Genomic DNA, 26,348 nt, shown 5'->3' on the forward strand with positions numbered 1-26,348 from the left:
TGGGAGGATTGCTTGAGACCAGCCTGGACAACATAGAGAGATCCATCTCTACAAAAAGTAAAACAAATTAGCTGGATGTGGTGGCAGGCACTTGTGGTCCCAGCTATTTGGGAGGCTGAGGCAGGAGAATGGCGTAAACCCAGGAGGCGGAGCTTGCAGTGAGCTGAGATCTCACCACTGTACTCCAGCCTAGGCGACAGAGCGAGACTCTGTCTCAAAAAAAAAAAAAAAAAAAAAACTAGTTATAAGTATACTTAAATTACGATATAGTTGTTTGCATCAGTGCAATAAGAATCTATTTTATTTTCTAACAGAACACAATTTAAAAAAAAAAACTGGTTATTTTACCAAGGCTTTGACTGCAACGCTGTGCTCTCCTTTAAGGAATCAAACTTGACTTATGGAGCCAATAAAACCCTTGGAAACTGGCCTCATATTTTGTGTACACAGTCCTTGTACAGGGTTTCTGATCTGTAGTAAGTAAAGAATGTCACTTTCTGACAGGCCAGGAACCCCCAAGTTATCTTAAAACCTCAAGAAGAAACGAATTCACCCGACTCACAGGTATTTAATGGTACAAATCCATGTCTGAGTTTGCCTTTAACAAGTCTTATCTCAAATTCCTTCTATGTAACAGAGTTCCATCAAAGCCGATTTAAAAGGCCTGTGTAGCAAGTAATTATTCTTGCTGCACTGTATACAAATAAGCCAAATATAATAAAGCAAACCAGTCCTACTGTAATTTGTCTTTTAATAAAAATAGGAAACTGAAAAGTAAAAATTATGTTTCAAAACCTATAGCACACCTGTTGTTAAATTCTAGTCTTGCCTAATGTTTTTCAATTTTTATTATCTTCTACAGTTTAAATTATAAATGTTATTATCTTCTAAAATTTAAATTATATCTGTTACCGAAATTGACTCCTCAATACATCACACTCAAGTCAAAGCCTATAAAAAGCTGAGAAAGCAACCTCTAACAGCCCAGAAAAACGTCCTAACAACGTAAAAAAAAAAAAAAAAAAAAATCTTAAGCTGGAAATCATAAAAGCCAACAGAATCATGGCCATTTCACAGACAACTATCCAAAAACATCTACAAACGGTGTTGCTCCTGCAGTCAATCCAAGACCAAAAACCTATCTGCCTCAGCATCAGCAGGAAGTAGCCAGAAAGAACACGTCGCCCCTTGTCCTTTTATAACTATAGGGTCTGGAATGACAGAGCAGGACCACCATCATCTCAGACAAACACCGCCACTTTAAGTTCCAGCTGCCTTTCCAGCTTCATGCATTTCAAGGAAATCACTTCTTTTCTAACTACAAGCAGCCAGAAAAGAGCAGACAGTAAAACACAGATAAGATGGCTGGGGCACAGAGCAAAGCAGGGGAAAGTCTCTTGGGGAACTGCCAAACTTCACCCTCATACAATGGGCCCCAGTAAAACAGTAGGCCTTAATAAGCACATTCCTTTCCCTTCAGGTACACTAAGATAGGGAAGCTAAAAGCAGACTCCAGGGATATGCCTGCAGCTGCAGAAAGATGTAGGGGAACAGACATACAACTCTCCCTCCCAGATAAGCACAACAAAGAAACACAGAAGCAGTCCAAGCCTCTGATAAACTCTCCCACCCTGAATCCTTAAAAACTCTTAGTCTGTAAGAGATTGCGACTTCTGGCCTAACTCGGTCAGACGTCCCTCCCAGGTTGAAAATAAACCTGTTGACTGTGGAGCCGACCTTCTTGTTTCTCTCCTCTTTCCTTAATTCCTTACAACGACCAAAACTACAAATTGGACTTCATTAAAATAAAAAAACTACTGCTCCAGGCTCTGGACACTTTGGCTTTTTGTGCAGTGAGGCATCTAGTGGGTACACACTCTGCAGTTTTTCTTGCTGTTCTTCTTTCGGAGGCGTTCTTAGAATTGACTAGAGATTGATTACATAACCGGTCAAATGCGAACTGCAGTGTGCAAGCAGAATCAGGATTGTGCTTTCAAAGCTCACAACTGTGTTTAGATGAGATACTACATGGTGGCTTAATAAAAATTTCCTTTATCATATTCTAATTGCAGTTTGTTCTGCCAGAATCCACACCACCCTACACTACTTCTGTCAGATATAAAAATAGAAGATAAAAACCTGTCCAACTTTAAAATTGCCCAGCTTGAGCCAAATTGAAAATCAGAGCAGAGGCATTGAAGATAAAGGTTGGATGGTATATCCACTATTAAAAGAAGCTTCACTTCTGCATTTGTTCCTTTGCAGAAAGTGATTTCTGGGGTTGGAGTTCTTGGGAATACATAAGGGGAAGTCACATGAGGTCATCAAGACCATTACTGAAGAGCTCTAAATGTCTGTTTGGTTCAGGCTGATGCAGTAGCATAGGACAGAGATTGGCAAACTACAATTTGCTGCCTGTTTGTGTGAATAAAGTTTTATTGGCACACAGTTAAGCCCATTCATGTACATATTGTCTATGGCTGAGTTTGCACTGCAACAGCTGAGTTAGGTAGCTGCACCAGTGACAGTGTGGCCTGCAAAGCCTAAAGTACTATGTGGCCCTTTACAGAAAAATTTGCCAATCCCTGCCAAATAACATCAGTATTTGATGTCAATCTGGATATCTCCATTTACATGTCTCATAGACAAATCTAGTTTGACAGATTTAAAAAGGTATGCACTTCCATAAACCTGTTTCATCTTCAGTGTTCCCTCTCTCAGTTAATGGCACTGCCATCACCAATTCACCTGAATGAGAAGCCTCCCTCCCCTTTACCTCCTGCACCCCATCCATTACTCCATTCCCCATCCATCAGCACATCCTGCCAATTCTACCTCCTCACTGCGTTTCAAATCTGACCACGTCTCTCCATTTCCACTACCATTTCCTTAGTCTAAGTCACCATCATTTTGTTCAAGACTGGCAACAGTTTTCTAACTAATCTTTCTGCCTCTAGTTTTGACCACCCTCTGCTTCTAATCTATCCTCCACCCAGTAACCAGAAGGATCTTTTCAACATCTCTAATTTTCTTACATGCATAATAATATATGTAGCTAAGATTTAATGAGCCTTTACTATGTGCCAGGCATAGTTCTAAGCACTCTGTATGTAGTAACTGATCTTAATCCTCACACCAACCCTATAAGGTAGATATTATCATCTCCATTCTTTAGAGGAAGACATTAAAACAGAGTAGAACTTGTTCAGTTACACTGTTAGTAAACAATAGAGTCAGTTGTAACTGCTTTATTATACTACTCTACACACACACACACACACACACATACACACACTCACACTACTTATGGCTTCTCATTGCTCTTAAAATAGTCCATACTATGGTTATTTATTTATTTATTTATTTTTGGAGATGGAGTCTTGCTCTGTTGCCCAGCCTAGAGTGCAGTGTGCAGTGGCGCAATCTCGGCTCACTGCAACCTCCACCTTCTGGGCTCAAGCGATTCTCCTGCCCCACCCTCCCGAGTAGCTGGGATTACAGGCACACACCACTACACCCAGCTAATTTTGTGTTTTTAGTAGAAACGGGATTTCATCATGTTGGCCAGGCTGGCCTCAAACTCCTGACCTCAAGTGATCTGCCCTCCTTGGCTATTATTATTATTATTATTATTATTATTATTATTATTTGAGACAGGGTCTCACTCTTTTGCCCAGGCTGGAGTGCAGTGGCACGATCTCTGCTCACTGCAGCCTCTGCCTCCTGGGTTCAAGCGATTCTCTTGCCTCAGCCACCTGAGTAGCTGGGATTACAGGTGCACGCCAACATGCCCCACAATTTTTGTATTTTTAGTAGAGACGGGGTTTCACCATGTTGGCAAGACTGGTCTTGAATTCCTGGCCTCAAGCGATCTCCCCGCCTCAGCCTCTCAAAGCGCCAGGACTACAGGCATGAGCCACCGTGCCCAGCTGAGTCCATACTATTTTTAACGGCCAAAGACCATCGTCTTGATCTTCTCCCTGTTTACCTCTCCAGCCTGGTCACTTGCCATTCAGAGCCTTGCAATTTAAGCTGCAGCCACCCCGACTACTGTAGCCCCACACACACAAGACAGGCTCTTTTTCACCTCTATGCCTTAGTCATGTGATCGTCTCTGCTCTGGCTGTTTACTCTCTTTTCTTCTCCTCTCCCACACCTAGGCAACTGTTGCACATCTTTTAATGCTCCAGGCAGGTATCACCTGCTCCAGGAAGCCTTCGCTAATCGATCCAGATTTGTCCCTCCTTTGTGCTCCAGTTATGACATGGTCATATCGTTTTCGGTGCCCTTACTATACAATTGTGTAACTCTCCTTTTGTGCTTCTGTTTCCCTCAGTAGAATGTGAGCTCCCAGCAGTTCTTCTGCTGCAAAGGTCTTGCTTTATTGTTTGACTTTTCTGTATTTTCTTGGACTTCATCATCCCAGCCTTTGGCATAGGCTACTATGGCCAAAAAAAAAAAAAAAAAAAAAAAAGGTAGAAAGGGACTATAGGATTTTGTCTTTTTGTGTATGAATGTGTGGAAAGGAAGTGTGAGGACATAATGGAGATCACGAATATGTTTGGAGGAAATGAGATCACAGGATGAAAACATTTTAGAGTTTATTTTTGGTAGTTTCATACCAGTAATCTTCTTTAGGACAGGCTAGACCCCAAAATATATAATGGCTCTAACACAACAGAACTTTCTCCGTGATGTAACAGTCCAAAACAGGTATTCTTGTTCAGCAGGCTAGTTCTGCTAACACGGTTATTGAGGGACGGGGGCTGACAGAAGCCCCTAGATCACGCCAGGTTATCACATCCCAGTCAGTCAGAAAAGGAAAAGAACATGGAGGAGCACACATGGGAGACTTCTATAGGCCAGGCCAAGTAGTGCCACACAGCATTTCCCACAGTGAGAAATTAGTCATGTGGCCACACCTCACTGCAAGGGAGCCTGGGTAATGTAATCCGACTATGTGCTCAAGGAGAAGAAGAATGGTTTCTTTGTACTAGTAAGCTAAATGGTGCAGCTCTGTTTAACCTGTCCCATGGGAAGCTGGGATTGTCAAATGTAGGCAGTATTTAAAATCATAGTTGACAGTTGAGCTCCCTGTTGAGTCACTCACCAGGAAGTAGCAGCTGGATAATGATTTGCAATGCTGATGATTCCTTAATTATTAATCACTGACACTTTGTAGATTGCCTTCGAGTAAAATCCCAGCTGGGTCAGTATGCAATAGCATAATGCCAGCCCCCCAATATTTTTCCTCTTTTGCATGTCTAGACTAGAGACGGTGTTAAATAGATGGCACAGTAGCAACCTGATTCATTACAAGCTAACCAAGAGGTGCTCAAAACAAAATCAAGAATAATAAAACAAAATATAAACGGGAGCTCATTTTCATTTCAAACCCTAGCTACAGGCATGGGTTTATTCCCTGCCAGTTTATGTTTGCCCAAACAGAGTGCACATTGATGATGACCTCACGTAGACTAAGGGAGTGAGCAGATGTGAATCAATTTGAAATGAAATATCTCCATGGTTCTCTGCTAAAAGGCATATAAGTTCCCAGGAGAGTTTGTAAAACAGCTACCCAGGCTCTACTACCTCCTCCATCCCCACCCCAGAGTCTCATTAAGTCAGTCTGTGGAAGGACGTGGGGATTTAGATTTTTTAATATTCCCTGGATGATTCTGATATAAAACCAGGTTTGAGGAAACACAACTCTGACAGGGTAGGAGGGACAATAGGAAGGCATGCCAAAGCACGAACCAGACAGAGTGATTTTGTTTTAATATATTAAAAAATAATGAACACTAAGGAAAATCTAGTTTCATATTTTGACATGTAAAGCCATCTCTGGGGTTAGATGCATTCACAGGAACCTAGAAAACAGGCCTCTTCTGGGGATTGGCCATACAACCCCTTGCCAGAACTGACTGTAAACTAGGAGAGGTAATTATGATGGTAGACTTTCTCCTGGACATTCCAGATGCCTAACTTGTTTTCTTCTTTTCCCAGTTTGTTGCTCAGCCCAACTGCCAACAGTTGCTTGCCACCCTGTGGTATGACGGCTTCCCTGGATGGCGGCGGAAACACTGGGTAGTCAAGCTTCTAACCTGCATGACCATTGGGTTCCTGTTTCCCATGCTGTCTATAGCCTACCTGATCTCACCCAGGAGCAACCTTGGGCTGTTCATCAAGAAACCCTTTATCAAGTTTATCTGCCACACAGCATCCTATTTGACCTTCCTCTTTATGCTTCTCCTGGCTTCTCAGCACATTGTCAGGACAGACCTTCATGTACAGGGGCCTCCCCCAACTGTCGTGGAATGGATGATATTGCCTTGGGTTCTAGGTGAGTCAAAGGGACCAGGAGCTATGGCCAGACTGCCTGATAGTCCTGTTTAAATAAACTACTAGAACAGGCAGTCAGACTAGCTCTGACCTAGGGTACCCCCAGCCCACCCCCATGCAGTGTGGTAGTCCTTTCTTGGGAGTCTCAGAAATGTAGTTCCTTCTGTCCCAGACCCTGGTCATTCAATATTGCCTGGTCCATGGTGAGATTGGCGGTACACCTAGGGCTTGCTTTTGCTAATCTAATATCTTCAAGGACAGAGAAGCTGTCTGTCAGTTATTCTAGAGACAAAGCCAAGTATCAGTCAGGACAGGCCTCAAGTAAGGTAGGCAGAGCAAGTGCTGATCAGTCTATTCAAAGCACCTTTTCCCATAACCAAGGGACACATGAATCTGCTAATTTCTTATAGCTACTCCACATGACTCAGTTCTTGTTCAAGGTCTACATTCTATTTGGACACTGATTTCACAACCAAGGGGGAATTCACACACATCATGGTAAAAAGCAGCCCTACCAGCAGTCTCCAGGCATAATTAGATTGCACTGGAGTCTCCAGCACACGGCCATCTTCTAAGTCCTTGCTACTCGAACTGTGGTCCAAACCAGCAATACCAGTACCACCTGGGAGATTATTTGACACACAGAACCTCAGGTGCCACCTGGGATCTGAATTTTAACATGATCTTCAGATAATTCACATGTACTTTAAAGTCTGAGAAAGTGCTGCCCTAGACCACAACCACACCTTTTACTATTTTCTTTATTTCAAGGCTGAAGAAACATCCATGTCATCAGGTAAAATTTTACAACACTTCTACATGATGAAAGAAAAAAGGGGAAAAAAATGAGTTATAAATTATTTTGGGCCCCATTGCCTAGCTTTAGCCCCAACATCTGGTAATTTGATCTATGATCAGCTTGCTCACCTCAAAACACATTGAGAAGTTTTCTTTCCTGAACCTAGTGGAAAGTAAGGACTATGGGATAATACTGATCTAATTAATTTATTGATGAAATTACTCCCATTCCAAAATGGAAAGAAAGTAGAAACAGGCACCCAAGATTGCAACAGCATTTCAGTAACTACAGTAAAAATGCTCAGAGTAGTATCCAGAAAAGTATAACATATGGGCATTCTCAGGAAAAGCCTACCAAGTTTGGCAAGTTCAAAACTGGGAGGTGGAGTAGGAAAGCAAGTGATTATTGTCTCTCAAGGCTTCACTCCACTGAGACCCTAATTCATTCCTTAATTCCATCCTTATTCACTTGGAGGGGGGGATCCTTCTATGATGACCAGGGCTGACCCTATGTAGAAATAAACTGTTTGCCTCCATTATTCAGGTTTCATTTGGGGTGAGATTAAGGAAATGTGGGATGGTGGATTTACTCAATACATCCATGACTGGTGGAACCTGATGGATTTCGCAATGAACTCCCTCTACCTGGCAACTATTTCCTTGAAGATTGTGGCCTATGTCAAGGTAAATTGGAATGTCTGCCATTTTGCCTACACAGCGATTTTGGCTACATTAAGCTTTTGCACTGAGAGCATAAAAAGTTTTGAGAAAAAGTGATGATGATGATGGCTCAATCCATGTGGGAAATTACCATATAAACAGACATTCTTTCAGTGGTTTGTAAGCAGTGTCCACCTAAGCAAAGAAAGTGGAAAATGGAACAATTTGCAAATGAATCATTAGCTTCTGAGGCTTTCAGGATAAAGGGGTCTTCAGCTTTCAGTGTTTAAGTGCTCTCTACGATGTCCTTGCCAACATAATGGCCCAATGATGCTTGCATGGGGCTGGGGCAGAAAATTCACTGAATTCACTGTCTTCAAAAGCTTCTCTTAATCCTTGTCACCTCATTAAAAAGGGCTACTTTATATATGTCTAATATTATTCTCTCTGTGACATAATCATTAGTAATTTTTCCTCCCTGTGGGGTCATACAAAACAAGACTGTTTCTTCCTAACAATGCTTCTGATATGACATCATCTCTCCCTAACCCTCTGAGTTGTCTCTTCTCAAAGCTAAACATTCCCATTTCTCTCAACTGCTCTTCATATAATGACAAGTAGCGGAATCCCAGACACTTGACTACAGGTGGCATAGACTTTTAATAGCTTCTTCCTTGCTCATCACTTCTACCACCAGGATAACCACTCAAGCAGTTATAAATCCAGCATTTTTAGTATCACCCAACCTGTGCTTCTCTACCAATTCAGATGTATACACACACACACACACACACACACACACACCCCACCTTAATGCTTTTCCCTCACAATATTCAGCTCGAATTATCCTGAAAAAAACTTTATGTCTGACGTCTTACTTTGGGTAATCACAGGCTCTGAGTTCAGGTCTGGTGCTTATTAAATCATGGGATTGCTGTCCTCCTTGTAGCCTGAGTTAAACTTCTCCATCATGCTGACAATTCAGTCTCCAAGATTGTATAGTCAGTCATGCTTTTTGGCTCTAAATTCCACATTAAGGACTTTTAGAATGGAAATATGGCTGTCCCCCAAATCTCCAACAACTTAGTTTATTTTTGTATCCCTAATATGCATATTGCATAAATTTTAAGACCTTGGGAGTTATGTAGAGCATGCATATTGAATGCAGTCATGAAACATTTTTGAAAGGAGCCCAAGAGTAGGCCCTATACATGTGGTGATCATTTAACACATACTTACAACTTCCTTAAGAGAAAAAGCTGGTGAGGAAAATGTTTGAATCCCTAGTTAATGTGCCTGGGTGAAATCCATGTCATTCTGGCACTCTGCTGACTAAGTAACACTGTTAAGTAAAGGGAAAAGTTCTTCCTTTGGAAATGGTATTTATACACTGGAGGGACCATAAATTATCAATCTAGAAATTGGTGGGTTTTGTTTAAACAGGAAAGCTTAGAATAAATGATAAAGAAAAGGATTAACATTTGGGGATATGAAAAATGTATCTGTAGATTCTCAACATTAGCTAATCACATGACCTGTCCGACTTTACTGGAGAGGCTTCCAAAGAGTTAGATACTTCTCCATCACAAAATATAAGGATAAATCTGCTCTATTAAGCTGGGTAAATGCCCCTTAACTGGCAAACACTTTATTCAAAGGAGACCTTTGCCAAGAAGTTGGAGTCCTTCCCAAAAAAGAATTTACAAAGCAAGACAGGCCACATGCAAAATTTGGATTTGCAATGAGAACTTATAAATGAGGATAATCAGATCTACCCATCCACAGAAGTCCAGGCTGGATGACTTTCCCCAAGCAGGCTGAGCCAACTTCTATGAGGCAAAGCCATAAGAACGGCTCTATAGGCTCCTTGAACCTTTTTCAATCACCATGGTACTGAAGCAGTACAGAAGCACCAAGGAATGAGCTGGTTTTAAAGATCATTTATTTTATTAGAGTGCAAAATTAGTCAACAATATCTATTCCACTTCACATGATCTAAAGCAAGAACCAAAAAGCACACATCAAAAGGAGCAAATATGTATAAGATTGACCCTTGTTGCCCCCAGATGATTCCACAAATGGAGAATAACCATTCTTTGCTTTTCTAGGATACTACCACCTAGATCTATTCCACCACTGCCTCGTTTCCATGTGTGCGAAGTAAATCTGGACTATGCTACCCACTGAGTTATGGCCTTTTTTTCAGTCAGTGCTTAGCTAAAGACATAATAACACCCCCCTCAAATTCTTATTACTATTGAGTCCCCACATTGAGCTGTTCCTCTTCATATTTTGCTTTAGGGTTTATAAAATGCAATTTACATCCTTTGAAAGGCAAGAAGACCAATTTTCTAACTGCATTCCATTTCAAAGGATGTAAGAAAAATCACTTGTCTCCAAATATTACTAACTCAAGAGTCAGGAGATCTGAATTTAATTCCCAATCTCATACGCATGAGCAGGATTACCATAGGCAATCCCTCTACCTTTCTGAGCTGTAGATTCTGCCTCTGATAAATAAGCAGTAGATTAAACTAGATCAATGGTGCTCAACCTTTTAAATTTTTTTCCTCATGTTAGCACATCTTTAAGTAAAAACTCACACAGTAATCCAATATATAAAAAAGCCCAAAGGACTGAGTTTGGCTTGAGGAATGAGTCTTCTAAGCCTCCACTTTGGCTTCCACAGTAGCTATGAGATGCCTCCATTAAACCCCCAGGCTCTAAGGAACACAGTTTAAAACCACCATGTTAGATCAGGTGTCAACAAACTATGGTCTGTGGGCCAAACCTGGCCTTCTGCCATGTCCATGTGGTTGCATATTGTCTAGGGCTGCTTTAGGATTACAAAGGAAGCATTGAGTAGTTGTGATGGGAACCATAGAGCCCACAAAGCCAAAAATATATACTATCTGGTTCTTGACAGAAAAAGTTTGCCAACCTCTGTGCCAGATGAGTTCCATGTTTATTCCCTGCACATACATGCTATATCTTTCTCGAAAGGTGCAAAGTATCTATGTTCAAAGTGTAAATTTGCCACGAGAATCATGTTTTACACTTCTGAGTGTTCCACAAATTCAGATTCACCATCCCATGGGCAGCAGACATCCCTGAGGTTACAGTTCCAAATGAGGAGAGAGAAAACCCCAAATTATGAGCTATACATGTTCCAGTTGGTGATTTCTAGTTTTAAAACATAGGTCTGTTTTGTTATCAGCAAAGAGACTATCTTTCACATATACCTCAAACCTTTAAAAGCCAATCTATCATCTGTGCTGTGATGTCAACTATCATATAAGTAACATTTAATAGAAATAGTGCTAGACTGAGTGTCTGGAGACCTGTGGATTACTTCTTGCTGGCTCTGCCACTGACTTGCTGTGTGATCTTTAGCAAGTCACTCTGCCTATCTGGATTTCTTCCATTTGTAAAACAGGCATAACCGTTCCTACCCCTCACAGTAATGCAGTGCATGTTTGTTGGGGGAGGAAAAATGTAGAAATATAAGATTTGGCAAAGAGTACATAAAACTGATTGGCCACCTAAAGTCTATCTGAAGCAGAAGTACAAATGTGGCACGGTTTCTCCAAGCTCCTCTGACACTGAAGAATATTGGATACACACAAGTGATTTTAACCGCACCAGTTTCCTCAGTTGTTGGAACTGAAGCACATTTTAGAAATGCTAACAATATAATTTGGCCCCCAGTGCAACATTTTCTCAGGAAAGTTGTTTACATTTAGTCCTGAGAAATTGTGATATTTAAATGTGAGCTCAAGGCAATATGCTTCAAATTAAATTCCAGGCAAAATCTACTTCTGTCTTGGGAAGGTAATAAGTAATTCCTTGTATTTCCATAACATCTCCACTTATGGAGTACACAGACTTTTGCATATGGATACAGAATCACAAACATGTGCAGTGGGTAGGAGGCATTATCCTCATTTTATGGTGAAATTAAAAGATACAGGCAGTTTTAAGTGACAATGCCCAAATTGGAGCTCAGATCTCAGGATGAAGTCATCTTTCTACAAGGCTACTCCTAATGTGCCGGGAGCTGGAAACCTGGAATGGGTAACCAAGCCAATAAGTAATGGTTCTTCCCCTCTTTCAAGCCCCTGGTTTTTCATGTGTGCTGAAGGAACATTCTAACTTACAGGGTTGTCAAATGAACTGTAAAATACATCCATACACCACTCTGTGGGGCAGTACTAAATTCATTACCTGAAAGGTTGACATGCCATTTGCAGTAGTGTAGAATACATTACAGCCTGCTAAAAATTCAGCAGAAAGCTCCAGTGAGTGGCTCTCTAAGGATCCTCCATCAGCCCCAAACTGCAGTCAGCAAGGATATGAGAATGAACGCTGCATACCGAGAAGGCTGCTTCTACCCCTTGTCTTTCAGTAACAGCAGGTTGTCCATGGTGCTCAGAGCCCAATGAGGGCTTGAGGAAGTCCATTTGATTTGAAATCTTTAGGAAGCAGGGTGATTTTTCCCCACTACCTTGGGCATACTAGTGCCTCTGTCTCGGTGACACTCCTCAATAATCTGGTAAACCCACAGTTAGAAAATGTCTATTGATAAACCACAGGAGGTTGCTCCAGATGATTGATCTAAAATGTATTCTTCTGTGTGTACATCCTAGGTATATATATGGATGGGAGTGGGAGGAAGAGAGTTGTTAGCAGCACATATTAATTGGGTGGGGCAAGAAAGACAAATAGTGTCATGCATGGGGCCTGTTGCATAATGAAAGCTTGATGCATATTTTGGTGGCTTTGTTTGGGTATGGAAGGAAGGAAAAAAGGGAAAGTTTTAAAAATGCTCACTGTACCTCTCATCTTGTACACTTGTTATTTCTTTCAGTATAATGGTTCTCGTCCAAGGGAGGAATGGGAAATGTGGCACCCGACTCTGATTGCAGAAGCACTCTTCGCGATTTCCAACATTTTAAGTTCGTTGCGTCTCATATCCCTGTTCACAGCCAACTCCCACTTAGGACCTCTGCAGATCTCTTTGGGACGCATGCTGCTTGATATCCTCAAATTCCTCTTTATCTACTGCCTGGTACTACTAGCTTTTGCCAATGGACTGAACCAGCTTTACTTCTATTATGAAACCAGAGCTATCGATGAGCCTAACAACTGCAAGGGGATCCGATGTGAGAAACAGAACAATGCCTTCTCCACGTAAGACAACCCCATTTCCTTTTTTATCTTTTTTTTTTTTTTTTGCCATTTTTCCGCTTTTTCCATTTTTGTCTTGTTTTCAGCCTACAGTTTCATCACTGTCACTTGACTGTGAAGGCAGTGCTCACTGTGGATCCACCCAAAGGGTCAGAGGTGGAAGAATGTTCTTCTCTCACTACAGGGTACTAGGAGACGAAGTGAAGTTAGGTGAGATAGGAAAGAAACAAGCACACACATGGGATTCCAGGAAGTCATCTAAAGAGTTGGTTCTGAACTACGTTGGTAGCATTACATATTTTTAAAAGAATTACTTGGGGTGAGGTAGATAATTCCTCACTCAAAATGTGGCACCAAGGTAATGAAACAACAAAGCTATTCCTCTGAATGAGTGGCTACCAAAGCTAACTTAACTATTGTGAATCAAGGAAGAATGCAAACATATCTTAATGCACCCCCATTCATAGGTGTAATCTCGAGAGGGGACAGGTGGAAGGTAGGACTAGAATCCACTCTCCTGCTACATTAATTTAAGGTTTCAGGTGGGCCAAGTGGAACCCAGCACTAATTGGAAATGTCCCAGGACACAAGAGATAACTCAGGATTCTGTCCACAAGTCCACTGCCTCTGAACACATGGAACTCCTGTGCCTTTGCTTAGTACTGTCAAGACCTACTTTTCAGGGGACCTTCAAGCCTTCAGAATGGCTTTCATTTTCTGATAAATCAATGCTAGAGGAAATAGACAAGAGAAAACAAATAAGTACATGTCAGGCTGTTAGGAGCTGTCCTGGGCTGACCCCGAACTCAGTGTTCTACACCTTGTCCATCTCCACCCCTACTTCTGGAGAGTGCAACTCATCACTGGTATTCATAGCAATGACCCCAAGGTCATACAAGATTCTTAGTCATTAAACTAAGATACAATTGTTTCCTTACAACTCCATAAACCAACACAGTTCAGTGGACTTGGACATTCTAGAAATATGCTCCACAACAAAGGCCAGAGAAAAAAAGGACTGTTGCATTGATAGAGAAAAACAAAAAACAACAACAACAAAAAAACAGTGCTATCTAGCTGATTCTCGTTATTTGTCTCTAGCAGCATTTCCTAAAATGGATTCACACAAACCACAGCTCAGTGGCATGTTAATAGACAGGAGAATGGAATCTATGATTAAACCTCCTGCACTAGGCCATGCTCCTTGTCTCTCTTCCCGAAACTCAGGGCTAAATCTTGGGTGGGAAACCAGATTCATGTGCAAAGAGAAGGGGTCCAAAATGGGTTGACAGAGAGATAGTGCTGCTTTGGTTAAGCCAACCAGGAGTGCATAACATCAGCTTATCAGCTTCCTAGTGCCTCTTGACTAGGAATGGCTTCCTCTCCTGCATTACTCTAGAGACAGAACTCACAGCAACCTGTTTACAACATAGAGAGTAATTGTGTAGTGGCTTGAGCACCAGGAGACTGCATTTGTTCCCATCAAAGTGTTCAACAGAATTAAATACATGAATGAGAGGTGCCTTTCAGGAGGTCAGTTCCCTGCCAATTATGCTCTCATGTGCACTCTGCTGAGGAAATTTATGAAATGCCTCCTTGCAAGTTTGTAGTGATTATTAACACCCCTGTTGCCAACTGACATTTTGCTCCTATCACTTGCCTAGCAGTGACGATTGAAAAGAATGGGCACCTGTCATACACAAAATTATATCTTGGGGTGTCAGATATGAAGAAGCATTGTCATGGTCGGGCCAAATCAGCAGTAATGTTACCTCAACTTTCTCTCTATCAGTTGATTTTTTTCCTCCATAAAAGGCTGCTTTCTTTTAAATGCCTCAACTCAGGCATTCATTCATTCATTCGAGACTGAGTCTTGCTCTGTCACCCAGGCTGGAGTACAGTGGCATGATCCCAGCTCACTGCAACATCTCTCTCCCAGGTTCAAGCAATTCTTGTGCCTCAGTCTCCTGAGTAGCTGGGATTACAGTTGCCCGTCACCATGCCTGGCTAATCTTTATATTTTTAGTAGAGATGGGATTTTGCCATGTTGTCCAGGCTGGTCTCGAACTCCTGACCTCAGGTGATGCACTCGTCTCAGCCTCCCAAAGTACTGGGATTACAGGTCTGAGCCACCGCACCAGGCCTCAGGCATTTACCATACCTGTTAAAATACACGTTACTCAGCCAGGGAGTCAGAAAGATTCTGCTTTTAGAGAAGGGGATAGTTTGTTTATGTATCTAGTGGAAAGTTTGGTACCTGCTTATTGCCATCTTTTTCCTTCTGATTCTCCAGAGATGCCATTGCTTTTCTTCCACATAAAACAAGAAAAAAACAGGCCAGGTGCAGTGACTCAAACCTATAATCCCAGCACTTTGGGAGGCCGAGGCAGGAAGATCACCTGAGGTCGGGAGTTCAAGACCAGCCTGGCCAACATGAAGAAACCCTGTTTCTACCCAAAATACAAAATTAGCCAGGCGTGGTGCCACATGCCTGTAATCCCAGCTCCTCGGGAGGCTGAGGCAGGAGAATCGCTTGAACCCGGGAGGCAGAGGTTGCAGTGAGCCGAGATCCCACCATTGCACTCCAGCCTGGGCAACAAGAGCAAAACTCCATCTCAAACAAACCAAAAAAAAAAAAAAAAAAAAAAAGAGTTTTCATGGAGTGGCTATTCAGAATTGGCAGTTACCACATTCTGTTCAATTTAACCAAACTGGCTTTTTTTTTTTTTTTTTTTTTTTTTTCTAGCGAAGGATCAGTTTTAAACAAACATTGGGATACCAATACAGACAACGTGAGACAGTATTTGTATATTTTAATCAGTGTAGCTGCGTGCTTCTGCTCCTCAAGAACTGGATCCATACAGGATGTGTGCCATCTGTCCTCTTGAGGTTCAGGAGATTCTAAATGGAATAGTTCACGGTTTGGGATGGCATCCAGAAGTTTTCCCTATAACTTTATGTTTTGTATTATGTCAAATGTTATGGCAGGGCCCAAATAGCATAGCCACAAGTTTGGTTTATGTGGGCATAAAACTCTAACCAAACTCCAGACATAGGGAGTCATTTGGAGAAAGCCTGTATGTGGTATTTTAACCCGATAAAGTTGATGAGGGAAAAGGGGAGAGGAAGCAAACATAAAGCGGGTAAAGCGTAGAGCATCTTTTATATCTCAGACGTGGCTTCTTCAGTGGACCAAGCTGCAATGCAGTATTGACATGACAGAGCCTCTACTTCTGTCTCAGAATGGCTCCAAATGATTTCTGTACTGCAAAATAAAGCCAAATTGTGGGGAAAAAAAATAAAGAGAAAGGAAGGAAGGGAGGGAGGGAAGGAGGGAAGGAAGGAAGGAAGGAAGGGAGGGAGGGAGGGAGAAAGGAAGGGAAGGGAAAAGAAAAAAAAATCTTTTCTCCTTAGGCATACAATTTAAGGGAAACTCACTGTCCTTGCTGACAACCACATGACAGTACTGCTGGGGGTTTGAGTTTGGTATTGCATACTGGGAATACGTGGCCTTCATCTGCTGTCAAGAGAAATAATTAGAAAGACATTATCATTCTGAAGGCACAGGACTTGTGAGAGAAAAAGAAGCTAACTTGTTCCAGCCCTCACCTCCTGAATACACTTGGCTGTTTCACAGGCCCTTCAAATACAGGATGTCCACAACTAAATTCTTTATCCCTTATCTCTGTATCTTCACTTCCAACCTATATCCCCTTTAATTCCTCATCTCATTAAATGACACTAACCAGATTCCTAGGAGTCATCTGGGACTCTTAAACCTTCCCTCGTGAAACACATCATCAAGTATGTCACTCAGCCCAATCAGTTCTACTTCCGAAATATCTCTTGAATACCTCTCTCTCTCTCTCACACACACACACACACACACACACACACACACCACACACACACACACACACACTCATCCAACCGTCCTGGTTCAGGCCTAAATCATTTCTCCCAAGGACTGTGGCAACAGACTCTTGACTGGTCTCCCTGCCTCCAATCTGGTCTTCTCTCCAAACAATCTCCCACCTACTATGCGGAAGTTTCTTTCTAAATACCCGTTGCATCCTGGCCCCCACTGGCTTCATGCCCGCCAGAATATCTGAATCTTCTCCATAAAATCCTGCCTCTTTACCATAACACACATAACACACAGGGCCTGGTAATCTGACTCTTGCCTCTCCAGTCTTTTACAGCTCTCCTCCTTTGTCAACATTTTGCTGTTCTCCAACTACAGGAAAGTGTCTTAACCCTTCAGACCTTTGTGCATCACATGCCATTCCCTCTGAATGGAATGCCATCCTCACCTACCCAGCCTGGCAAACTCATACCCATCTTTTCAGTTGATGGCAAAAGACTACCTGCTCTAAAGCCTTTCTTACCCACTCTAACCCCACTCTCAGCTGCAGGCTTCTTCTAGAATGCATGTTTCCCATGGCATTCTAAACACATCTCCATTATGTTACATAAACTGTTGTATTTCAGACATTTGTGCCTCTCTCTCCCACCAGACTGAGACTCCCATCTTAGTAAACTTTGCATCTGCCATAGAGGGGCCTAAGACATAACGGTGCTCAACATGGCTACTGAACAATTGAGTGAAAAGACGAAGACGACGTCCAAAAGCTTTTTCTTTGGAGATAATTTTAAGCTTTTTATTTGGAGCTTTTTATTTTTTAAGCTTTTTATTTGGAGATAATTTTAGTTACATTGTAATTGTAAGAAATAATAGAGAAATCTGTAAATCCTTCACCCATTTTTCCCAGGCGTAACATCTTGCATAGCTGTAGCACATTATCACAACCAGGAAATCAACACTGATAAAATCCAGTGGCCTTATTCAGATTTCACCAGTTTTCACGGGTATTTAGAAAGAAACTTCCGCACACGTGCAAGCCATTTGCAACAACATACATGGGCCTAAGAGTAATCTTGTCTTTAATTATAGATAATCTACTTCTGCTTCTGTCCACCCTGCCCCCCAGGATGACTGAAGTATCTGACCAGTCATGTCACTCTGCTGATCCACTTTGAGCTTACTTTCAGCAAAAACCCTTGGCCTTTCTCCTACCTCTCTCATCCTGTACTTGGGCACTTGGCTCAAGAGCAATGCTCTACATTGATCCCTACATATTTCATCTCATTAGTTCCAGCCCCCTGCTCCAAGGTGTTGAAGTCTTTCTGAGTCTTTATCCTGTCATCCAGTTTATCAGCTTTCCCTCTAGTCTTGTGTCATCTGAAGATCTAAGAAGCATGCCATCGATTTCCATCCAAAGCATTGAAAAAAGTGTCAGGCAGGCTTGGTATTCGCTGGGTGGAATATTGGGCAGCTATTAAAATGATACACATGAAGACTCTGTATATACATTAAAAAGTGTCTAAACCCAAAATGTGTAATTTTTTTAAAATCACAGAGATTGGGCTGGGCCCTGTGGTTCACGCCTGGAATCCCAGCACTTTGGGAGGCCAAACCGGGCAGATCACTTGAGGTCAGGAGTTCAAGACCAGCCTGGCCAACATGAGGAAGCCCCGTCTCTACTAAAAATACAAAAATCAGCCAGGTGTGGTGGTGGGCACCTGTAATCCCAGTTACTTGGGAGACTGGGGCAGGAGAATTGCTTGAACCCGGGAGGCAGAGGCTGCACACAGTGAGCCAAGAGGGCTCTGTTGCACTCCAGCCTGGGCAACAGAGTAAGACTCCGTCTAAAAAAAATTTATATATATATATATATATATACACACACACACACACATACACACACACACAGAGATAGATAGATGTTAGATAGGTAGAGCGATAGATAGATCAATAGATCGATCCCAGGCTGAGAGGGTGGCTCACACCTGTAATCTCAGCACCTTGGGAGGCTGAGGCGAGTGGATTACCTCAGGTAAGGAGTTTGAGACCAGCCTGGCCAACATGGCAAAATACCATCTCTACTAAAAATACAAAAATTAGCTGGGCATGGTGGCATGAGCCTGTAATCCCAGCTACTCAGGAGGCTGGGGCAGGAGAATCACTTGAATCCGGGAGGCGGAGATTGCAGTGAGCTGAGATCGCGCCATTGTACTCCAGCCTGGGCATCGCATAGAGACTCTGTCTCAAGAACAAACAAGCAAACACTAGAGATTGTATAAACTATGATCGCAACTATGTACAATTAGATATTCAAATGAATAATCTATAAAGACAAAGGAATGTAAAATAACAATGTGGAAGATTTAATAATAATAATGAAAATAATCAGTATTTACTGAGTGCTAGGAACAGGCACTATTACAAACCAGCTTTTCATGAATTAATTCATGTAATCCTCACTACCATGCTATCAGGTAGACAGTGTGGTTCTTACCCATTTTACAGATAGGGAAACCAGAGTACAATGTAGTTAATCAGGCTGTCCCGAATTGCATAGACGGTAAGTAGCAAAGAGGATTTCAATCCAGGCATGCAAGCTCCAGTCTGTACTTTTACCTAGGGATACAGGTGTAAGTCTGGTTTTGTAAAGGTACATAAGATTTGTTGTATACAGCTGCAATAATCATGAATACATGAAAAACTAAATAGGACAGAGCCGTGACCTAGCAGTCCACTGCGACCTTCTTCAAGGCTATTACCATTCATTTGTAACTACTTCTACTTAATCAGTGGTGATTTCTCCACCCATCATTCAGCCAATATTTTCCTATCTTACTAACATGGATACACATGTAGTTCCCATCAAACACTCTTCTTTTTGTTCTGGTCAGGTCATAAAGGTTCTTATTGGTTATCTCTGGCTTTTCCTCCTAATTCCAGTCCATATCCTTCCCAATGCTATTATCACAGGATGGTGCTACTCATTTGTACTTTCTTTGGTTATGTGTTTCTCCTGTCATCTTTTATAGACTCCTTCAATAAACATTTCTTCAACAATTCCTATGTACCAGGCAATGAGGATGCCTAGGAAGATGGAATCCTTATCCTTAAGAAGTTCATAGTCTAATGGGGAATGCAAATAAACAATTAGAATAGCTGCTATTATTAATGCTTACCATATGCAAAGTACTTTAAAGTGCTGAGCACTTTACATGCAGTATGTTAGGTTATACAGTTATGAGGTTACATGTGTGGGCTTCAGAGTCAAAAGAGCTGGGTACAAATTCTACCTCTGATACTTCCTGCCTGTGTGACCACTCTGTGCCTCAGTATCTCATCTGAAAAATAGAAGAACAATAGTCGCTACTTTATAGACATATAGCCAAATATAATATAATCAGCCCTTCATATCTATGTCTTTTGCATCCATGGATTCAACCATCTGTGGATCAAAAATATTTTTTTTAAAATGAATGGTTGCATCTGTACTGAATATGAACAGCCTTTTTTCTGTCATTATTCTCTAAATAATATAGCAACTATTTACATGGCATTCACACTGTATTACCTATCATAAATAATCTAGAGATGATATAAAGTATATGGAATGGGCCAGGCATGGTGGTTCATGCCTGTAATTCCAACACTTTGGGAGGCTGAAGCAGGAGGATCACTTGAGGCTAGGAGTTCAAGACAGGCGTGGGCAATGTAGCAAGACACCTGTCTCTCCAAAAACTGTTGTTGTTGTTGTTTAGTTTTTTGTTTGTTTTTTGTTTTTGAGATGGAGTCTTGCTTTGTTGCCCAGGCTGCAGTGCAGTGGCACGATCTCGGCTCACTGCAAGCTCCACCTCCCAGGTTCACACCATTCTCCTGCCTCAGCCTCCCAAGTAGCTGGGACTACAGTTGTCCGCCACCATGCCCAGCTAATTTTTTGTATTTTTAGTAGAGATGGGGTTTCACCGTGTTAGCCAGGATGGTCTCAATCTCCTGACCTCATGATCCACCCAACTTGGCCTCCCAAAGTGCTGGGATTACAGGCGTGAGCTGCTGCATTTTGAAAACGTTAGCTGGGTGTGGTGGTGCATGCCTGTAGTCCTACCTACTCAGGAGACTGAGGCAGGAGGGTCACTTGAGCCCAGGAGTTCAAAGCTGCAGCAAGCAATAATTGTGCCACCACACTCCAGCCTGGACGACAGAGAGATCTTTTCTCTAAAAATAAATAAATAAATAAAAATAAACAATCAAAATGAAAAAGTATATGGGAGGATATGTGCTTACATTATACATAAACACTATGCCATTTTATATAAGGAACTTGAGCATCCATGAATTTGGGTATCTGCAGGAGGTCCTGGAACCAACCCTTTGCAGATATCGAGGGATAACTGTATAAGCAAAGCACTAAGCATGATGCTTGGCACATAGTAAGAGCACAATAAATGTTAGCAATTAGTATTTAACCTACCAAGAATCATTTTTGAGATGAGGAAAACTTGAAATTGAAAGAGGCTATGTAACTTTCCCAACGTTATTTAATAAATGGTGGGATCTAAAGTTCTCTCTTAGGCACTCTCCTCTATTGCCTCTACAGTGTGATTTGTGCATTTATGGAAAAAGGCTTGGGTGCTATGGGAGCAAAAAAGAGGAGCATCTAGCCAAGCCTGTTAGGAAAGGAGTTGGGGCAGGCTTCTAGTGGAGGTGGGGCTTCAACTGAGCCTCAAAGGTCAAACAAGAATTAGACAGAAAAGGAGAAAGGAAAGAAGTAGAAGCTAGAGGTTGGGGCAGGATGAGGGTATTCTATCCAGAAACAGGAGTTTGTCAAAGGCATAGAAGAATGAGAAATAGCAGGTCCAGGGAACTGTAGAATGGGTAAGGATGACACCAAAGGGTCACCTGGGTTGGAATTATAGCTTTTGCTCCATTTAGGTTATCAACATACAATTTGGAAAATATAGGATGATGTCCCTGCTTTCTCCCAACAAGCCTTTAATTTGTTCACCCTCTAGTTCTTCTTTGCTGGTCTGAATTAGGTCCAGAGGAGTAAATCCTCTCCATACTTCTTCTACTTTTTGAAAGAGTAATTCCTCATCTCAAAGACGAGACTTTCAGCAAATGTTCAGAGGACTGAGTTCCCATCTCAGTCCCATCCATTTTACTGTACACCTCTTAGCTTTGTGATCTATTTGTGGATGGCTCCCAACATGTGCAAGTTCTCCCTTAACCACCTGGTATGGATTTGTCTTCTGTGCATTTAATATCAAGTTTTCCTGAATCTTTGTGTCTTCAATCTATGCCCCTTCTTGAGCTAGCAAGTTCCATATGTTTGTTTACTCTCTGCTAAATAAAAATGGACTAGTTGCTTTTTCTAAAATAATCCCTCTTTAAAATTGAAAAGATACTCTATGTTATTAAGATTCTATGGTTTGTCAACAAGTCTTTCCATCCCTATGATGACTTTATTATAAACCCAGCACCAAGTAGTACACCCTCACTGCCACCAGTGGTCGCCCTTTCCTGTGTATTAAACTGAGTCTAGAAGTCACAGAATCTCCAACAATGTCTTACCAGAATATTCTTTTCCACCTCACATGCCAGTCCCTCATTTTACCTGGGCATGCTTTTAAGCGGGCAAGCTTCTCCTGACCACACTGTAACATTTTGAGAAACATATTGAGGCCATTCTCACTACCAACCACCAAAACAGAGGAATGATCTTTCCTATCCCTCCCCATTTTCCCCTCTTGTACAGTTTTACCTATAAGGTTTCCCTGACTAGAATATCAGCACAGTAGAAGGCAGATTTATTTATGCATGCATGCATTGTTTGTTTATTATTTATTTATTTACTTATATGTAGAGAGAGACAGGGTCTAGCCCTGTCACCCAGGCTGGAGTGCAGTGGCATGATCACAGCTCACCGCAGCCTCAAATTCCTGGGCTCAAGCAATCCTCCCACCTCAGCCTCCCACGTAACTGAGACTACAGGCACACGCCACCATTCCTGGCTTCTTTTTTTGTTGTTGTTTTTAAGATAATGGGGCTTTGTTATGTTGCTCAAGCTGGTCTCAAACTCATGGGTTCAAGTAATCCTCCCAACTTTGCCTCCCAAAGCTCTGGGATTATAGACATGAGCCACCATGCCTGGCTGAGGGAAGATTTTAAATGCTCAGACTTTTACTTTTAGGGAACGTTTGTATCAGTCAGTCGAACAACTAGCAATAAACTCTATCCTCAAGCATAAGCCATTGCAATTTTAATTATTGTAGGGCTAGAGGTTAATGTAACATCTATTCAGGAGAAGCGACTAATTCAGTAAGACCCTATCAACATATTGATTGCATATTTGCCCTAGTTTATGGCTTTAGTGTCTGTCAGGAAATCAACAAACACTTACTGAATGCATTCTGTGTTCAAGGTCATTCAACTTCCAGGGACTCTGCTTCCTTAGAATGACATTCCTACTCACTGCAACTGCTTTTTAAAATTCTGAGCTACAATCTGCCCTGGCTTCTGTTACCTAGCAGCTGTGCTAGCTGCTTGTGCTATTTACTGCTGGCCTCCTGCCTGCCTGATTGCTGGTATCTAATAGACATCATCAGGTTTTGACTGTGCCCTCCTAGCAGGGGCCAGATTACTTAGCCCCATGTATTCCTCATTTTTCAACCCTCTGCCTGGTTCTGTGATGCACTGTATTGCCTGGCCCTGAAAATTAAGGACCTGTGATAGGTCTGACTTGCCATATTGTCTGGTTCTTGTGCCCTGGCCCCTGAACTCCAGACTCTCATCTTACTGTTGATTCTCAAATGCTTCACCAGCTGGCATTTACTTTCACCAAACAAAAAGCAAATTTATTCCTTTTAGGCTAGCTCTCCAGCAGTGTGATGCTGAAAAGATCATGGAATTTATCTATGATAATCAGAGAAGAGCCACTTAACAAGTTGAGAAGGGCCATGTGCACATTGCTCAGGCAACCCTGAAAAGGGCCCTTGAGAGTCAGGTCAGTGCAGAGCACAGCCTTAAACAAAATAAACTAGCCATTATTGTGCAGCCTACTGAATGCAAAATTGTCAATGGGATTGGAATCTTCTCTACTTTAATCTAATGATAACAGTAATAGTAATAGTTTACATGTATTCATTCACTTATTCAATAAATGTCATTTAGTGCCTATTACGTACCAGCTATAGGGTAGCTATATGTCTCTGCCTCCATAGAGCTTATATTCTAGTGGAGAGGGACAGAAAGTAACCATTTAAACCAAAAATCACCTAATATAATTTTATGAAGCTTCAAGTGCTACAAAGAAAATTAAACAAGGCAATAGGATAGAGAATAACTGATGGAGCTACATTAGGTAGAGCAACCAAGAAAAGCCTCTCTGAAGAAGTGACGTTTGAGCCGAGACCTTGATGATAAGAAGGCAGCTGTGTAAAGATCGGGAGACAGACCACTTTCAGACAGAGGGACTCTTTAAAGCACCTCTCACTCACCTCTAAAATGAACCAAAGAACAAATCCCTAAGACTCTCAAAATACGTTGTGCTCATTAAGAACAACACATTTTGAGTACACTGAAAAATGCATCCATTCTTAAAGTAACATTTCTTATGTTCTGCATGACTTCCACAGGCTTGGGCAATGGCTAATCTCTGCCACCCACGAGCTGGCTGCATTTTTATTGCTGTATTCAGATTTCTGAATATAAAGCAAAAGAAACCCTAGACACCAAAAGCATATCATTGCAGTTACATGTTTGGATGTGAAGACTAAGAGAGGAAATAATAATTTGAGAAGCCATTAATATAGTGTGTTTGGAAGGGCAGAGAGACCTAAATTTGAGTTCTGGCTCAAAACTTACTAGTAAGGTGTCCTTGGGCAAATCATTCAATCTCTGAATCTCTGTTTCCTCATCAGTAACAATAAAATTTTACAAGGATCATAATGATGATGTATGTATGTAAAAGTACCTAACATGCTTATAAGTTTTCGATAATAGTTGAGTTCTCAATAATAAAAGCCTCAATAATAGTTGGTTAATGTATCATTAACAATTATCTGTATAAAGTGTTAATTTGAGAATCCTCAAGCTCCTCCATGCAGTTTAGAGCTATCTGGGTCCTGTGAGAGCCACAAAAGAAGTATCAGAAATGCTAATTTGTTCTCATGTTCATTCAGCCAGCAAATGCCAGAACTGAGATTCTAACCCAGTGCAATCTAACCCAAGCATCATTCTCCTGCCTCAGCCTCCCGAGTAGCTGAGACTACAGGCGCCCTCCACCGTGCCTGGCTAATTTTTTGTATTTTTAGTAGAGACGGGGTTTCACTGTGTTAGCCAGGATGGTCGCGATGCCCTGACCTTGTGATCCGCCTGTCTCGGCCTCCCAAAGTGCTGGGATTACAGGCGTGAGCCACCAAGCCCGGCCTCAAGCACCATATTCTTAACCACAGTACTTATTGCCTCTGTGTAATTAGAATGGTAAAAAAATAACATGGTCTGAAGACAAAAGAGAAAGTTTGGTAGAGGAAGTAGCTCTTGAAATAAGCCTTGAAAATTTTTAGGCTATGCGTAGACTGAGAAGAGGGAATGGTATTTCAGGTAGAAAAGCAAAGCATAAGACATAGAAGTGGAAACAAACAAACAAATGGACATGGATGGTCAGTCTGTGTTAGGGAAGAGCCCAAAATATGTGAGACCACTAATCTATCAGTCACAAATCTGGCAGCCCCTTCATTAAGCAGATCACCTTTCATTTTCTCATTCTTTTCTTGCTCTTCTTAAAGAATTAACTAACCTGCTCTTTGATCTCTCTTAGGCTCTTTGAGACTCTTCAATCACTCTTCTGGTCTGTATTTGGCCTTTTAAATCTATATGTCACCAATGTGAAAGCCAGACACGAATTCACCGAGTTTGTAGGAGCTACCATGTTTGGAACATACAACGTCATCTCCCTGGTAGTGCTGCTGAACATGCTGATTGCTATGATGAACAACTCCTATCAGCTTATTGCCGTGAGTAGCTTTGCTTTACAAGGGTGCTTACTTTCGTTTCAGGATGGGGCAACATTGGCATGGAGTCCATCAGAAGCTCAATGAAAGAGTTCGTCTGCCTCAATTAATTTACATTAGCTTTCCTAGTTGTTAGAGTGAATTATTTCTTTCCAATGCAATTGAGTTTGGACTTTCAGTCTATAGAATCTTGATCATTTAATATAAGTTATTCTAGTGAATAAGATTTTCTAGTTACTTATTGAAAATATTTCTAAATTTCAGAATCAATTTTCTTGCCTCAGTGGAAAACTTGGGGTTTGAGCACAATTTGGCTACAATGTGTCACCTCACTCATCTCCAGGGTTAATTCAGCTGATCTGGTTCTCTAGCCAAGAGAGCCCTATCTCCCGCTTCACTGCAAACATCTCCCTCCGAAAACTAAGAATCACATTGACAAGGATGGTCTTCTCAGAGAGAGACAGAGAGGGGAGGGGACTACATTTTTTCCT

The 26,348-nt window shown here is 41.7% G+C and overlaps 1 protein-coding gene across 1 annotated transcript in view; it reads left to right on the top strand.

The window, feature by feature from the left end:
* The window catches only part of TRPC5 (transient receptor potential cation channel, subfamily C, member 5), a 325,159-nt gene that overhangs the window by 233,378 nt on the left and 65,433 nt on the right, over positions 1-26,348 (top strand). Inside the window, exons 4-7 of the mRNA XM_011984482.1 lie at positions 6,007-6,343; positions 7,685-7,824; positions 12,668-12,990; positions 25,665-25,860. Of these exons, the coding sequence (XP_011839872.1) occupies positions 6,007-6,343; positions 7,685-7,824; positions 12,668-12,990; positions 25,665-25,860 (996 nt within the window). The remainder of the gene's footprint in view (positions 1-6,006; positions 6,344-7,684; positions 7,825-12,667; positions 12,991-25,664; positions 25,861-26,348) is intronic.

Source organism: Mandrillus leucophaeus, unplaced genomic scaffold (genome assembly GCF_000951045.1).
Source record: "Mandrillus leucophaeus isolate KB7577 unplaced genomic scaffold, Mleu.le_1.0 Scaffold269, whole genome shotgun sequence".
Taxonomy (NCBI): Eukaryota; Metazoa; Chordata; class Mammalia; order Primates; family Cercopithecidae; genus Mandrillus; species Mandrillus leucophaeus.